At 33.8% G+C, this 18,226-nt stretch overlaps 1 protein-coding gene across 1 annotated transcript in view; it reads left to right on the top strand.

The window, feature by feature from the left end:
- Positions 1-18,226, top strand: part of RPS6KA6 (ribosomal protein S6 kinase A6) — a 170,604-nt gene that overhangs the window by 141,716 nt on the left and 10,662 nt on the right. Inside the window, exons 15-20 of the mRNA XM_080795171.1 lie at positions 803-925; positions 1,624-1,713; positions 2,730-2,888; positions 6,184-6,345; positions 10,104-10,180; positions 12,320-12,437. Of these exons, the coding sequence (XP_080651297.1) occupies positions 803-925; positions 1,624-1,713; positions 2,730-2,888; positions 6,184-6,345; positions 10,104-10,180; positions 12,320-12,437 (729 nt within the window). The remainder of the gene's footprint in view (positions 1-802; positions 926-1,623; positions 1,714-2,729; positions 2,889-6,183; positions 6,346-10,103; positions 10,181-12,319; positions 12,438-18,226) is intronic.

The following is an 18,226-nucleotide window of genomic DNA, read 5'->3' as shown; positions in this document are numbered from 1 at the left end:
ACACTTAATCAGATTATTTGGTGTAGGGATAACTGTTTCTTTCAGTTATTGCTAATGGATTTACAATAATTTTAAGTGATTTTAAAAATTTATTTATTTTTATTATGTTCAGTTAGCCAGCATATAGAACATCTTAAGTTTTTGTTGTAGTGTTAAACGGTTCATTAGTTGCATATAACACCCAGTGCTCATCCCCCAAAAATGTTCAACATCACTAGCCATCAAGGAAATACAAATCAAAACCACAATGAGATACCACCCTACAGCAGTTAGAACGGCCAAAATTAAGAAGACAGGAGGCAGCAAGTACTGACGAGGTTGTGGAGAAAGGGGAACCCTCTTACACTGTTGGTGGGAATGCAAGCTGGTACAGACACTCTGGAAAACAGTAATGAGGTTCAAGAAGTTAAAACTTTTAGGTGATTTTTAACTTCTTAATTTATCTCTGTGTATAATATGATTTAAAGATGTCTCCTCCATATGTTTTGGGAAAAAGCAGATAGTATTAATTTTTTAATTGTATTTTTTATTGTATTTTTTTAATTGTATTTATGTATCTCTTCTGGCAAGAAAAAGATAATGGCAGTGTCTAAACTAGTTGTTTTATTGTTTTGGCTTTGGGGATCTCAAAAACCTAAAATTTAAGATCAGCAAAGAATCTTCTTAATCCATTTATAAATACTGATAAAACTCCTCTATAATGAATTTTTTTTTAAAAATTTCAGATTAGTGAATATTTAGGAGAGAAGATAAAAACCTGAAAATATTTCATTTTCTTTAATATTTTACTTTAAAAAACCAGATAAATGGAAATGCTGCACAATTTGGTGAAGTATATGAATTAAAAGAAGATATAGGTGTTGGCTCCTATTCTGTTTGCAAGCGATGCATTCATACAGCTACCAACATGGAATTTGCAGTGAAGGTATTATCTCTGAGCCTAACCTGTTTGTTTAAAAAAATATATAAATTTTATAAGTTTTAAAAATATATATAATTTATAAATTATTTATAAGTTATATAAATATATATTTTATATGTATAAAATTACAGGGTAACTGACACATTTTTCAGTGGAGCAAGTGGAGATAGCAAAGATAAGATTATAGGGGAATTTCTTTTTCCAGTTTTTAAATTCAAGTTAGTTAACATATATGGTAAAATTAGTTTCAGGTGTAGAATTTAGAGATTCATCACTTACATATAACACCCAATACTCATCATAAGTGGGGGAAAAGTCTTAACACTTAATATCTTCATTTGAATTTCTTTATAGGACTATTTTGGAGGAATGGTATATTTCATGAATGTCTTGTTTTAAATAGTTTTATTGTTATATGTTAAGATTGTGCAATTGTGACAATTACTGTTACATTTTGATCACATTATCTGTTGGTATAGTTTCAGTTAAGTGGAATATAATGTTAAGGAAAATGTTCTGGTTTTTTATTCTTAAGTTTCAGTTATAGGAAAATTTTAAATCTTAAAATAATGTAGAACAAGCATCACTCTCGAGTTTTCAGTGTTTACTTAAAATATAACCAAATTGAAAATATTTCATTCATTTTTAGACAAAGCAAATAATATGGTTTTCTCTGAGATTTTCCTTGACTTATTTCTTAGATCATTGACAAAAGTAAGAGAGATCCCTCAGAAGAAATTGAAATTTTGATGCGCTATGGACAACACCCCAATGTCATTACTTTAAAGGATGTAGGTATTCAAAATCTATGTGTCAGCTAAGCTAATGAAGTTCTGACTTGACACTTTATTTCCTTTTTGAAACTTTTCATGTTTATGGTATATTCTACTTTTAGGCCACAGAAATCTCAAAAGTCTTAAATTAGCCGCTATAGTTCTTTTTTTTTTTTTCCCCTGTGATTCTGTACTCCTATACCACATCAAAAAGGAACCACAATGGTTGGTAAATGACAGTGTCCTGATGGCTTGAATATATTCTGACTGGTCAACTAATCAACATCATAACCAGCACTATTTATTATTCTGTAGTAAATGTAGTAAGTGTAGAAGATATAGGAGATTTGGAATCTGCCGAATACTCAAATAGTTTACTTTCTTGATTATATAACAAATGGCTATAACATTATGGATTGTTCGTTGAGTGAGATAGTATTATGCATTTTGATTTGTAATCTTTAAGCAGTATTTTGTTTTATATATATATGCACACATTTACACACACACACATATATACACACACATCTGTGTACACTAACACCTCACAAGCCCTGAATTGAAGGGTACACATATTTTTCTCATTTATTCTCCTTAATATAGTATTTGAAATCAACAAATATTTAAGATACCATATCAGATAATGGACTGTGAAGGCAATATTTAAAAACAATACATTTACTGCCAGAAGGAAGCTTATTATTAATGGGAAAGAGAAGTGGCTATAATATAATAAAAAAAATGAGATAGGTGCTATTTGAGAGACACAGAGTTCTGTCGTTCCACTTATACCATTTGTGAAGTATAATGTACAACTTCAAAAGTTAATACAATCATATGTTTAACATGGTCTCGAAACTGTGTAGGAGGTTGTTTAGCCATTTTAATCTTCAGTGTAGCCTGTACTATATTAACAGTAAGGGGTTAATGTCCTTTTTAAATAATAGAGGTTCAGTAGAAAAGGAAAGTAAATATAATTGCAAAATTTCAGAATTATAATTATAAATAATAATATTTAAAAAATTTTTTTTTAGGTTTATGATGATGGTAGATATGTTTACCTTGTTACGGATTTGATGAAAGGAGGAGAACTACTTGACCGTATTCTCAAAAAAAAATGTTTCTCAGAACGGGAAGCTAGTGATGTACTGATTGTAATAACTAAGACAGTTGACTATCTTCATTGTCAAGGAGTAAGTTGTAGTTATATTCTCCCCTTCAATTTTGAGACTTCTGTATCTTCATAAAATTATATTTAGGAGATGCAACCCAAAATGAATTTTCCTGTAACATATATTTCTATAGAGAATATCCTGATAAAATTCATAATGTAGTGAAAGTTACAGATTTAGGAAATTGGGTAATACTTTATTAATTCTCTTCACTCTGCCTGTTGCCCTGATTTAAGAGCATATTAGTTTTAAAATGGTTTGAATTATATAAATATATCTAACTTTGATTTTGAAATTATTAAACCTAATCAAACTTAACAGTCAAAATAATTATCCAAGGACATGTTGTGAATATTATTCAAATTATGCTGTATCTGACATATAACGTTCTGGCAGTAAAAGGACTGTATATCTTTTTTGAGGGGTATAGTTGACATACAATGTTACATTAGCTTCAAGTGTACCACATAGTGATTCAACAACTCTATACATTATGCTGTACTCACCACAACAGATGTAGCAACCATCTGTCACCATACAGTGCTATTACATTACCAAGGACTGTATTCCCTATGCCATACTTCTTATTCCTATGACTTACTCATTCCATACCTAGACCTCTATTATCCCTTCACCCATTTTGCTGATACTTCTACCTGCTCTCCTCTGGAAGCCATCATTTTGTCTCTGTGTTTATAGGCCTGATTCTGCTTTTTGTTTATTTTTCATTTGTTTTTTAGATTCACTTGAAAGTAAAATTTTATGGTATTTGTCTTTCCCAGTCTGTCTTATTTCACTTAGCACAATACCCTCTAGGTCCATCCATGTTGTTGAAAATGGCAAGAACTCACTTTTTTATGGCTGTGCACTAATACCGCATTATAAACACACACACACACACACACACACATTCTATCTAACTTATCCATTCATCTGTGGATGGACACTTGGGTTGCCTCCATATGTTGGCTGTTGTAAATAATGTTGCAGTAGACATAGGAGTGCCTATGTCTTTTTCAGTTAGTGGTTTTTTTTTCCTTGGGCAAATTCTCAGTAGTGAAATTATTAGATGATATGGTTGTTCTATTTTTAACTTTTTGAGGAACCTCCATACTGTTTTCCACAGTGGCTGCACCAGTTTACATTCCCGTCAGCAGTGCTCTACGGTTCCCTTTTTCCACATCCTTGCTAGCACTTGTTATTTCTTGTCTTTTTGATTCTAGCCATTCTGATAGTGGTAAGGTGATACCTCATTGTGCTGATTCGCATTTTCCTGATGATGGGTGATACTGACCATCTTTACATGTGTCTATCACCCATCTCTATGTCTTCTTTGTAAAGATGTCCAGAGGACTTATATCATAACCCTTGACAGCCTCTCCTCCAAATACAATAACAAATTTGGATTCTAAGCATTTGAAATATTAATATATTAAAAATTTTGGTGGAGAAGCAGGCCTATTATTTTGCTTCCCATGTCTTCATAAAGAAAGCAAGTGAATTGAGTTATGAAAAAAGCCAATTTTTGTTACATACAGTTATACAAGGAAACAAAGTCACAAATAATTTATTTTAAGTTTGAATCAGTTGTAATAGTACATATGTACTCACTTAAGTATAAAAAATTTAAAAATGAGCAATTCAGAATTGGCACAGTGAAAATTCTATAGGGACCCTTCTTTTAATTAAGATAAATAAGCCAGTACGTAGTGTGTGTTTTAAGAGAGTATATTTTAAATATTTTGAAATATAAACTGTATAGTGCTAAATTTGATTCCTTGACTGTCTTCATCAACACTCTCTAAAATAAAGGGTGACCAGGGTTTCTGAGAAAAGTAAAACAACTATTTTTTTCTTTATTATTTTAGAAACCTTCAGATTCTTACAGCAATTAAGTCAATGACAGACATATATTGAGTATTTCTACATGCCAGGCATTGTAAAAGGTATTGCAGATTCAAGCATGAGTAAGACTTGGTCCTCATCTTTAAAAAACTTTTAGTGCAGTAAAATGCTGATTAAAGATAGGACTAGAATAAACAAAGTTGATAATATTAGTAGGAAAATTATCACATAGAGAATTTCAGAATATTTTCCATTTCTAGCTTTTCATTTGGTTCCCACTGCCTTTCTTCTGAGTTTCATGCATTGCAAACATGTTTTTGTTTTACTTCATTGATATAGTTATTATAGCCACTTAATTTTTAATATTTCTTTTATAAATATGTATTTTATGAATTTTGAGATATAATTGGCATATAACATTAGGTAAGTTTAAGCTATATAGCATGTTGCTTTGATACATTTATGTAATGCAAAATGACTTATGTATTGCAAAATGTACAGCATTAGTTAGCACTTTCATCACCTCACATGTAATAATGGCCCCTTTAAAATCCTTGTCAGGTCCAATGTGGTTCATCTTGGAGTTGGAATTGATTTTCTCTTTTCGTTGAACTGTGTTCCATTGTCTTGGTTCCTTGTATATCAGACATTTGATTGTTAAGTTATGGAGGTTTTCATATTGTTATTTTTTTCTTCAGTGATTATCGTTTTGTTTTGGTGGATAATTTTCTTGGCAGTTTGCACTGAAATCTCTGCTTTTGGGGCAGCGGCTCTGGTCTCTGTATCTTTTATCTTTGTTTGAATTACATTGCCCTTCTTCTGTATATTTTTGATTCAGGGGTCAGTTCTGGCTCTTTTCCTAATGGAATTCATCCCAAGCATTCACGGTTTCTTAGCATCTCTTTTCCATTCCTCCCAGCCAGAAAGACTGTGGGCTTTTCCACCTGTGTTTTCACCATCACTGTATGACATAGGAACTGCACTTAACCCTAGGCTAAAAGCCACAGATATGGGAACCTTACTTATAGCTCCCTGTATTCCCTCCCTCAACAAAGCATATACATTGCATCAGAGTCTGTCTGCTTCTGTTCATTCTGCTATACCTTCAGGTAGTTGATTTTTTTAATTATGTTCAAGTTTTAGAGCTATTTACTGTGTAGAGGAACATGTTAAATAGGCTCTTAGTCCATTATTTCCAGAAGTGGAATTGAGAATTGAGTTTTGATATTTTGAGGTTGGAAATGATTAACAAAACTTATGGTTTGAATAGAAACTGGAACATTTATTGGACAGAGATAATTTCTTCTATATGCTTTAGGTTGTCAAAGCTTTCGTGGTTGGAGAAACTGTCATTTTCAAAATTTTATGATTTAGAAAGTTCCTTCTCCTGGAAATTCTTTAACTTAAAGTGTTTCATTTCATAGATGTTTAGTTCACTATAGAAATGTAATTTTTTTCTTTTATGTTCAAGGTTGTTCATCGTGATCTTAAACCTAGTAATATTTTATATATGGATGAATCAGGCAACGCAGACTCCATTAGAATCTGTGATTTTGGGTTTGCAAAACAACTTCGAGGAGGAAATGGACTTCTCTTAACTCCATGCTACACTGCAAACTTTGTAGCACCTGAGGTATTTGTTAAAACTTAAAAGTATTGTCCTTTTGTTCTTTTCCTTTAGTTGAATATGTATGATGTCATGTATATGTTACAATTGGTAGGTAAAAGCTGAGTTGTCTTATCCTTTCCCAGCTCTAAAGCTCTTTAAATCAGTGAATTCTGATAACCTCTAACATAAATATTCAGACTAGTAACTAGCATCTGAAAACAGCCTGAAAACAGCCTGAATGTATAATCATTAGACTACTCTTTTTTGTTGGGTTATGTACTAGCATCAGAATCGTACACTTTTAGAGCTGGGAGGGCAAATAGAGATAACCCTATCTATAACATATTAAATGTTCTAAGTGAAAAAGTTGAAGCTCAAAATACTTTAAATAAGTTTTTCAAGTCCTAGCATTCACTTTTTAATAAAGCCAGGATAGATTTTCAGGTATTTCAGTTTGGGCTGAGCAAGAGGTAATTTATATTGTTTAACATTATACATGATGTATAAAGGCAGTGCCATCAATTGTCTTTAAGATCTAATTCCTGGAGAAAACAGCTTCATAGGGATTTTTATAAGCAGGGGGATTTTTCTTGGAAAATAACATTTATATGTAGATCTTACAGGGAAGAGTTAGGAAAAGTGAGTTTGGGGAGGTAAGGGGTATAGATTTCACATTTGTCAGTTCTGATACTGGGGATGGGAGCTTTGACAGTAGCAACTCCCACAGGAGTGAAAGTATGGTTGATCAGAAATGAATTGGGGGCTGCCCGGGTGGCGTAGTCGGTTGGGCATCCAGCTCTTGGTTTCAGCTGGGGTCGTAATCTCAGGGTCGTGGCATTGAGCCCCAAGTCAGGCCCTAGCTCAGTAGGGAGTCTGCCTAAGACTCTCTCTCCCTTTGCCTCTCCCCCTCCTCTCTCTCTAAAATAAATTTTAAAAACTGAATCAGGGATGGCACTGGCCATATAATGTCTTTGTAAACTAGTAACTGTTCTTTTATGTTATGAATAATGCTAACCCGTATGAGTTACCATATGTTCAGCACAAAACAAAATACACAGAAATCCTCATGTTTGAAAACTTAAATTTTCCAAGTCAGAGAAGAGCAGTAAAATAATTTGAGGATAAATTCCTATCTCATATGCATGTTTTCTGATTTTTTTATGTCAAATACTATCCCTTTCAGGATAATAATTCACATCAGATATAGCAAGATATTCATATTTAAATATCAATAAATCTGTATTTTAACAATTATATATTAGAATAATATTGTTTTGTATTTTATTGTGTTATGTTAGTCACCATCCAATACATCATTAATTTTTGATGTAGTGTTCCATGATTCATTGTTTGCGTATAACACCCAGTGCTCCATGCAATCCATGCCCTCCTTAATACGCATCACCAGGCTCACCCATCCCCACAACCCCCTCCCTTCTAAAACCCTCAGTTTGTTTCCCAGAGTCCATAGCCTCTCATGGTTTGTCTCCCACTCCAATTTCTCCCCCTTCCTTTTTCCCTTCTCCTAATGTCCTCCTTGCTATTCCTTATGCTCCACAAGTAAGCGAAACCATATGATAATTGACTTTCCCTGTTTGACTTCTTTCACTCAGCATAATCCCCTCTGGTTCCTTCCACGTTGATGCAAAAGCTGGGTATTCATTCTTTCTGATGGCTGAGTAATATTCCATTGTGTATATGGACCATATCTTCTTTATCCATTCATCTGTTGAAGGACATCTTGGCTCTTTCCACATTTTGGCAACTGTGGCCATTGCTGCTATGAACATTGGGGTGCATATGGCCCTTCTTTTCACTGCATCTGTATCTTTGGGGTAAATACCCAGTAGTACAATTGCAGGGTCATAGGGTAGCTCTATTTTTAATTTTTTGAGGAACCTCCACATTGTTTTCCAAAGTGGCTTTACCAACTTGCATTCCAACCAACAGTGTAAGAGGGTTTCCCTTTCTCCACAACTTCTCCAACATTTGTTGTTTCTTGCCGTGTCAATTTTTGCCGTTCTAACTGGTGTAAGATGATAACCTCAATGCGGTTTTGATTTCAGTTTCCCTGATGGCTAATGATGAACACTTTTTCATGTGTCTGATAGCCATTTGTATGTCTTCTTTGAAGAAGTGTCTACTCATGTCTTCTGCCCATTTTTTGACTTGATTATCTGGTTTTTGGGTGTTGAGTTTGAGGAGTTCTTTATAGATCTTGGATATCAGCCCTTTGTCTGTAGTGTCATTTGCAAATATTTTCTCCCATTCTGTGGGTTGCCTCTTTGTTTTGTTGACTATTTCCTTTGCTGTGCAGAAGCTTTTTATCTTGATGAAGTCCCAAAAGTTCATTTTTGCTTTTGTTTCCCATGCCTTTGGAGACGTGTCCAAACTTCCAAAGAAGTTGCTGTGGCCGATGTGGAAGAGGTTACTGCCTATGTTCTCCTCTAGGATTTTGATGGATTCCTGTCTCACATTGAGGTCTTTGATCCATTTTGAGTTTATCCTTGTGTATGGTGTAAGAGAATGGTCGAGTATCATTCTTCTGTATATAGCTGTCCAATTTTCCCAGCACCACTTATTGAAGAGACTGTCTTTCTTCCACTGGATATTTTTTCCCGCTTTGTTGAAGACTAGTTGACCACAAAGTTGAGAGTCTATATTGGGCTCTCTATTCTGTTCCATTGGTCTATGTTTCTGTTTTTGTGCCAGTACCATGCTGTCTTGGTAATCACAGCTTTGTAATAAAGTTTGAAATCAGGTAACGTGATGCCACCAACTTTGTTTTTCTTTTTCAACATTTCCTTAGCTATTCGGGGTCTTTTCTGGTTCCATACAAATTTTAGGATTGTTTTTTCTATCTCTGTGAAAAGTGCTGGTGGTGTTTCAATTGTATTAAGTGATTGCATTAAGTGTATAGATTGCTTTGCATAGTATAGAGATTATTATAGTATTTGTTCTTACAATCCATGTCATCTCTTTATTTTTTTAACAAACTATTAACTTCATAGAGAAAACTCACATGAATATACAATAAATATATGACTAGATATCATTTATCACTGGCTCCAAGACATAGAACAGCTACCTAAACTATTGCATGAAAAATTAATGAAACCGTTCAGAATGTATCAAATGTATTTTTGTGATCCAGATGTATAATGCTCTTCCCAAAACATACTAGGCTTGGATGTAAAATATAAATTCATCTTGCTTCAATGAGAGCATATATTATCTTACCATCTTTCGCTTAGTAAGGAGGCAGTTATCATAGATATTCAAAACACAGTCTCTACTACTTACTAGTTTTGTTGGGCAAATTGTATTATATTTGCCTTAGTTTCCATGTCTTCAAAATAGAAATAGTAATATCTACTTCAAAGAGTCAGTGTCAGGATGAAAAGACATCATTCTGTATAGTACACATTAGGTTCTCTGTACAATATTCATCTTAAATTCTGATGTCTGTGTCTGGTTTTTCTAAGAGGAGGAGTGAAAACTCACTGGGGTCAGGGATTATATCTTCGAAGTTTTGGGTTTTGTTTTTTTTTAATGACCCATATTACTCAGTCACCTTATTAATGGACGTTTACTCAATGCTTGCTAATTGTAAATGACTTTGCCTTTGACATTACATGAATCTATTACTGAAAAGATTTAAATGATCTAAACTTTTACATTGTGAGCAGTTATGAGATTATTGGAAATACAACAACTGTCTTTTGGATAATAAAACTGAGTTTATACTAAGTAATACCACATAATGTGTATTTCTTTCTCAGGTTCTTATGCAACAGGGCTATGATGCTGCTTGTGATATTTGGAGCCTGGGTGTTCTTTTTTACACGATGCTGGCTGGGTAAGAAACTTATATATTCAAAATAATACACATTGTAATTTGAATTTCATCTATATATCTTTATCTGTAATAAAAATAGACAGATGAAAATAGCCTTAATAAAATTCTACCAACATTTTAAAATATCATCTATTGTTTATTTATAAAATGTGAAAACATAAAGTGTTTGATGAGGCTCTAGTCAGACATATAAATTAAAAGAATTTTCAGCTAGCACTAAAACTTTTAAAAATAAAAGCACATACTTTTTTGATGTTTTACTTTCAATGCATTAAGGTTTGAAAATGTTTACTTGAACATAAAATAATTTCTTCCTTCAGTGGGTACTTGCCCACTGAGCTTGTTGATACTGATTTAAAATTTTTTGAAGTATTTGAATTCTGGCTCTCCTGACTGAGCTTTATAAAGAATATAAATAGCAACAGAATACTAAACTACAGAAACATACAGAGCAGCCTTCTCTTAAAAAGATAAATACTAAAAAGAAAATAATAATTGGATTATGTTAATGTTGGTAATTTACAAATAATATAAGAGCTGTTTTACTCTTAATGAGTAGCACTTTTATTTAGCAATAAACATTTATGGCTGTAGAAAAAGACTAGGTTTAGCAGTCTGTTGCATAGACTAGAATTTGAAGCATTATAATGCATTATATGTGATACTTAGGTGTGACTTTTTAAAGAAGCCATTTAGTATAATTTAAATACTCTTGACGTAACAGGAGCATTATAAATGTGAATATTATGACTGAATTATTTATTGACTTGGTGGTAATTACATATATCAGTATATTCCAAATACTTTCAGATATATCATATACTTATACAAAATATTTAGTTATAGACTATAGGAAATATTAAAACTAAGAATAGTTAAAATTTGTATATGAATTTAGGTTAGCCCTATTGTTTTCAAACCATGGGCTACCATTTCTAGATTGCTGCTTTCACATATTTACTTTGTGACTAATAAAAAAGGATTTTGTGTGTGGGTGTATGTATAGGTGTTTAGTGTTATCTCTACTTAATTGTTGCATAAGAGAATTAAGGCATTAGCATATTAAGATATCTTCCTCATACTTCTTTTTTTTTAAGATTTTATTTATTTATTTGACAGATCACAAGTAGGCAGAGAGGCAGGCAGAGGGAGAGAAGGGGAAGCAGGCTCCCTGCCTATCAGAGAGCCCGATGTGGGGCCCGATTCCAGGACCCTGAGCCAAAGGCAGAGGCTTTAACCCACTGAGCCACCCAGGCACCCTTCCTCATACTTCTCAACCATAAGTCTTTCTATTCCCAAATTTGAATATCATTTTCAATTCCACCTGTTAGAATGATGCAAAGCTGATAACTTTCGTTACTCCATAATTAATTTTTAAACTACTTTAATTTTATACAGTCTATTTGTCTTCAACTATAGAGGTTTCTTGTCATATTGATATAAATATTTAGCCAATTGTTTATAGACATTAATTAAAATATTGTTAACCTGTTCCCATGGATAATACTGATTAAATGCTAATGATAAAATTTGAACTAATCAATAAATACATTCTAAATATATAAAATTGATAGTTTCTTCATAGTAGGTATATTTGGTTTGCTAACTTATGCCTGGGAGAATACAAAATTTACATTTTTTATTCTGGTCCAATTTTAAGCCTATAGCTTTACATGAAATGCTGCCTTTATTTTATTTTATACTGATTAACTAATCAAAGGGAAAAAATAGGGATCCTGGGTGGCTCAGTGGGTTAAAGCCTCTGCTTTCGGCTCAGGTCATGATCCCAGGGTCCTGGGATCGAGTCCCACATCGGGCTCTCTGCTTGGCAGGGAGCCTGCTTCCTCTCCCTCTGCCTGCCTCTCTGCCTACTTGTGATCTCTGTCTGTCAAATAAATAAATAAATAATATATTTAAAAAAAGGGAAAAAATAATGATGTAGGCAAGACTCTCTGTTAAATAATTAGAATTAAGTTCATTGAAATATAAAATTTTAGATGAAGAGTAAAGGAAAATATTAGATGATACTCTTCATTTGCTATAGTAAATATCTGGATGTTGTCTTATACTCTTTACTTTCAGTTAGATTTAATTTGTATGTTAGACCCTAATGTCTATTAAAATCTATTTTATTAATAGCTATACTCCATTTGCTAATGGCCCCAATGATACTCCTGAAGAGATACTGCTACGTATAGGCAATGGCAAGTTCTCATTGACTGGTGGAAACTGGGACAATATTTCAGATGGAGCAAAGGTATAAATCATAAATATCTTTGGTTTTGTTGCATCCTTGTTAAATTGCTGAAATCTTTACGTTATAGCCTAGTCTGTATTTGCAGAGTATCTGATGGTGTTATATGTCAGTATTTGTTTTTAAGTCAACTCACATTTATATGTGGACTGAACAAGATGAAGGCTGACTTTTTTTTCTGCCAAGCTTCTGGGCAATATTTCTCTCATATCAGTTCATATGCGTTCAAGAAATATAAACTATTTTCAGTATTAACCAAAGCTAAAAATATAAAACTACTAGGGAAAAATACATACTTAAAGCCAATTAGAACTGATTTCTGCATTTAGTGTATTTTTACACCTCATTTCTTCTTTAGCACAGACATTGACTCGTGATTATGCAGGCAGGTTTTTTTTAAAGATTTTATTTATTTATTTGACAGACAGATCACAAGTAGGCAGAGAGGCAGGCAGAGAGAGAGGAGGAAGCAGGCTCCCCTCCAAGCAGAGAGCCGATGCGGGACTCGATCCCAGGACCCTGGGATCATGACCTGAGCCGAAAGCAGAGGCCTTAACCCACTGAGCCACCCAGGTTCCCTATGCAGGCAGTTTTTAATGCTAACTTATTCTTTGAGAATATATAAACTTTTTATCAGTAATGCCTAGATATTTATTATCGATAACTTAGAGCTGTCCAATGGAAATATAATGTAAGCCACATATGTATTTTAAAAATTTCTGGTAGCCACAATAAAAAGACAAAAAAAACCAGTTGAAATTAATTTTTTTAAAGATTTTATTTATTTATTTGACACAGAGAGAGAGATCACAAGTAGGCAGAGAGGCAGGCAGAGAGAGACGGAGAAGCAGGCTCCCTGCTGAGCAGAGAGCCCGCTGCGAGGCTCGATCCCAGGACCCTGAGATCATGACCTGAGCCGAAGGCAGAGGCTTAACCCACTGAGCCACCCAGGCGCCCCATGGTGAAATTAATTTTAAGAATGTTTTATTTAACCTGGTATATCCATAATTTATCACTTCAATATCTAACCACTATACAAAAATTAGTAAGATATTATATATTCTTTTTTTATACTAAGTCTTCAGAACCTGGTGTGTAGTTTATACTTAGAAGCCATGTAAATTTGGACTACCCACATGTTTAAAAAATATTTTTCTTTGTCATTAATTTTTTTATTTGTGTGTAGTTGACACACAATGTTACATTATTTTCAGGTATGCAGCATAGTGATTCAATAAATTTCTACATTATGCTATACTCATCACAAGTTGTACTACCCACATTTTAAAAGAATTAATAGCCACATATGGCTGGCTAGTGGCTGCCATAGTAGGCAGTAGAGTTTCAGTGTAACTGACCTTATTTAATTTAGGGAAAAAAACAATGATCGAATCTTGACTATGAACTCTTAACATTAATAATTTAAAAATTTTGAGTTTTAAGACAAAAATCCAAAGGTTGTCAGCATGTGGCTTATAGGGTCCTGAAGCTTTTAAGCTGCAGTTTGAAGTAAAAAACAATTTAAGACTAAAGGAATTGCTTATATTTAATATTTGCTGATTATAAAACATAACTGTCTCAAGAATAGTAGCTTATCTGTAGAGTACATTATGGAGTAAATCTCATATCCTAATTGTTATAGAGTAAGTAAATCAGGGATTTGATTGTAATTGCCTTATAAACATTAGAAAAACACAGAAGGGATTCTGTTTGGATCTTAGCTATGACACAAATGTACTGTGTGGTATAGTAGAGAAAACACCTGATTGGAAGCCAAGAATACTATGGGTTTTTGATCTGTTGACTAGCTGCTTCAGTTTTCTCATCCATAAAGTTTGGGGACTGAATTCTCCAAAATTCCATTTCTTTGCAGCTTGGTTTATTTATAATTTGTCATATTTCTCCATGTAAAGTGATTGAAACTACTAGTATTATTCATTAAATACATGTATGTTCTAGTCAGCCAGTTTGTGTGTCAGAAAATGCATTTTCCCAAGGAGTAATTCCAATGTTTAAAGCTATAGATATGATCCTCTTGCATTTCTTTTAAAAAATAACTAAGCAGTGAATGTAATGCTGAAATAAAGATTCATATGACAATTATGCTTAGATTTCAGTTTTCCATGTTCTGTGTGTTTTATGTTTGAGTCTGTCTAGTGCTTAAGAAGTAATAATACAAGGGTACCTGGGTGGCTCATTCTGTTAAGCGTCTGCCTTCAGCTCAGGTCATGGTCCCAGGGTCCTGGGATCCAGCCCCACATTGGACTCCCTGCTCAGCGGGAAGCCTGTTTCTCCCTCTCTCACTCCCCCTTAAAAAAAAAAAGAAAAATAATAATACATATTAAAATTAAGTTTTTTTCTCACCTCCTCTTTTAATGTGATATTCTGGAGTAATTAACACAGGAAAAGATATTGGGGGATATTGAAATATTTCACAAGATCTTTCATGTATTCCCTTTTTATGGATCAAGTCACTTTAGTTCTATCTTTGAAACTTCTGAAAATGGTGGCAAATGCTGAGCAAAGAACTATGTGAACCTTCTAAAAAACCCTATCTCTTGTACATTTTAACAGTTTGATTTATCTTTGTTTGTTTTAAATTAGTGATAAAGGTAGACTATTGTTCAGTTGCCTATAACTCCTTAAACCAGTACACCTCAGTTGTGGGAGTTGTGGCATCTGCTATCATCTCTTTTCTTTTTTTTTTTTTTTTAATTTAAATTCAGTTAGCCAGCATGTAGTTGGCATCATTAGTTTTTGGTGTAGTGTTTAGTGATTCATTAGTTGCATATAACACCCAGTGCTCATCAGATTACATGCCCTCCTTAATGTCCATCACCCAGTTACCCCATCCCCCCCACCACCTACCTTTCCACAACCCTCAGTTTTTATTTCCCCAGAGTTAAGAGTCTCATGGTTTGGCTTGCTATGATCTCTTGACAGTTGCTTTACTTAATTGCAGTTCATTACAAGCTACTTTTTTTTCCTTTAAATGCTCTGGCTATTGGTGAATGCCACTGACAGAACTATATAGACGATGATTCTGTCTGCCTCCTGTCCATGCAGAGTTCATAAACTTTGTTCATTCAGTTAAATGGGGCGGTGGGGGGGGGCGTTGAAGTATGATAGTTTTGTGTGTTTTATTGCTACAACAGTTTCAGCTAAGTCCTCACCTCCAAACTGCAGGCTTCAAGAACACTGGCATTTTACTGCTTCCCTTTTGTGAAACAGGGAAGACAAGTATCTTGTAAACAAAGCAAAGGTAGAAGAGGCAAGAGTAATTAAAAGCCTGTGGTGTCACCCCATATAAACACAGTAATACCTGATTAATTAGAAGACTGTTCTATTTAAATTTTCTAGTATTTTAAGTTAACAATGTGTTACTTATTTCAAGTACATAGACCTTTAACCAACGAAGAACTGACCAGTAGAATTTCTTTTTTTTTTTAAAAGATTTTATTTATTTATTTGACAGACAGCGATCACAAATAGGCAGAGAGGCAGGCAGAGGGGTGGGGGAAGTGGGCTCCCCACTGAGCAGAGAGCCTGATGCAGGGCTTGATCCTAGGACCCTGGGATTGTGACCTGAGCTGAAGGCAGAGGCTTTATAACCCACTGAGCCACCCAGTTGCCCCGACCAGTAGAATTTCTTATGGGACAACTATTTATGACCTCTTCCCTTGCCTCCTATAAAAAAAGTAAGTTCTACTTCTCTTCTACTGTGTTCCCATTACTATATTGTATGTACTTTATTAGAGCACTTAACACATTCTCCTTTGTCTGTATTTGTGTGCATTTTTATTCCTCCTCCTCAGTGTTTAAATGTCATACTCATTTTTTACATTTCCTAACACACTTAGCATAATAAATACCTAATTGAATACTTTTTCAAAAACTAATCTTTTCTTCAGATACATCTTCCATTGTTAACTTACACAGTAAGATTCTTCTGTCCATATACAAAGATAAATATTGTCCTATTATGAATGACTGTAAATTTTCAATAAGTGGCCAAGTTTTACATAAATATTTATTTTTCATTTTGGCTTGAATGTTCTTTAAGTATAAGAACCTTTGTGTATGTATTTATAAGTCATAGATTTCTGGAGCTAGAAGGGACCTGGTCCGTCATTGTGTAGTTAGATAAACCAAGGTGTGTAGAATTTATCTTACCCATGGTCACAAACCAACAAATGACAGAGCTGTAGTTGATTTTCAGTCCAGCATTCTTTTCATTCTACTACACATTAGAGAAGATTTTCTAGAGAAAGAAAGGCTTTATTAGCTTGCCTTATGTGAGGAGAATCAAATAGAGGTCTATAAATCTTTAATAGTAACAGCAAAGGGGGCGCCTGGGTGGCTCAGTGGGTTAAGCCTCTGCCTTCGGCTCAGGTCATGATCTCGGGGTCCTGGGATCGAGCCCGCATGGGGCTCTCTGCTCAGTGGGGAGCCTGCTTCCCCCTCTCTCTCTGCCTGCCTCTCTGCCTACCTGTGATCTCTCCCCCTGTCAAATAAATAAATCTTTAAAAAATCTTTAAAAAATAAAATAAATAATAACAGTAAAGGTGTTCTTATTCCTACAGTTTTTTACATAATATGAAGTTTAAGTATACTAAAACTTACCTTTACCTGATCTATATTGCAGAACAGTTTAACACTTAAAAAAATTATAATGAAATTCTTCTAGAACTTTAGTACCATAGCTTTTATTTTGTTTTATTTTATTTTTTTGCCAAGCATATTTCTTTATTTTTTGTTAAATTTTTGTTTTTGTTTTTGTTTTAAGTCCAGGATAGTTAACAGTGTTATCTTAGTTTCGGGTGTACAATATAGTGCTTCAGTACTGCTATACATCATTACTCAGTGTTCATCATTATATGTGTACTTTTAATGCCTGTTTCACCCATCCCCCAACTCATTTCCACTCTGATATACTTTGTTTTAAATGAGTACCTTCAGTTACTTTTTTTTTCAACAAAAACATTTTTTACTTGACGCATACTTCACCGTAAGTTGTTCTAAAAGATATGGATAAAACCTTCCATCTAAGAAAAGTAGAATACACATTTTCTTCAAGTACAGAAAAATCCCCTTATTAAATCATGTAAAGAGAGACAGAACAAATATTATAAATTTAAGATGGCTGAAATCTTACCAAGTTATATTCTAACCACAATGGTACAAAACTAAAGATCAACAATAAAACCAAGCTGGAAAATCTACAATGTAAGTATTAAATATTTAATATGTAAATATTAAATAACACACTACTGCACAAGCAATGGTATATTAAGAAATAAAACAGAAAACCATATTTCTTTAAACAAAAGAAAAAGAAGACACAATATTCCAAACTTGTGGGATATAGCAAAAGAAGATATTAGAGTAAAATTTCTTCTATAAATGCTTGTATTAAGTAAAGTTCAGCTCTGCCCAAGGACCAAACATTGCCCACTACACACAAGGAGAGACTCTTCAGATGACTGGCCTGAAGGATAAAACAGCCAGAACAGAGCAGCACTGTGCCTGCAACGCACACTAGAGACAGTCTCTGCAGCACCAGACCTTGGACACTATAAGACCTCCTCAGTGTAAAGCTAATCCCAGGAGCAGGACATATAACAGGCTCTTCTAACACACAGAAGACAGAGATTTAGACAGAATGCCAAGACAGAGGAATTCATCTCAAATGAAACAAGATAAGGTCACAGCCAGATATCAAAGCAAAACTGATATAAGTAATATGCCCAATGGAGAATTTAAAGCAACAATCATAAAGATACTTGCTGAGT

Source organism: Martes martes, assembly GCF_963455335.1.
Source record: "Martes martes genome assembly, chromosome: X".
In the NCBI taxonomy this organism is placed as follows: Eukaryota; Metazoa; Chordata; class Mammalia; order Carnivora; family Mustelidae; genus Martes; species Martes martes.
Note: the sequence above shows the minus strand (reverse complement) of the source record. Positions and strands in the feature narration are given on the sequence as shown.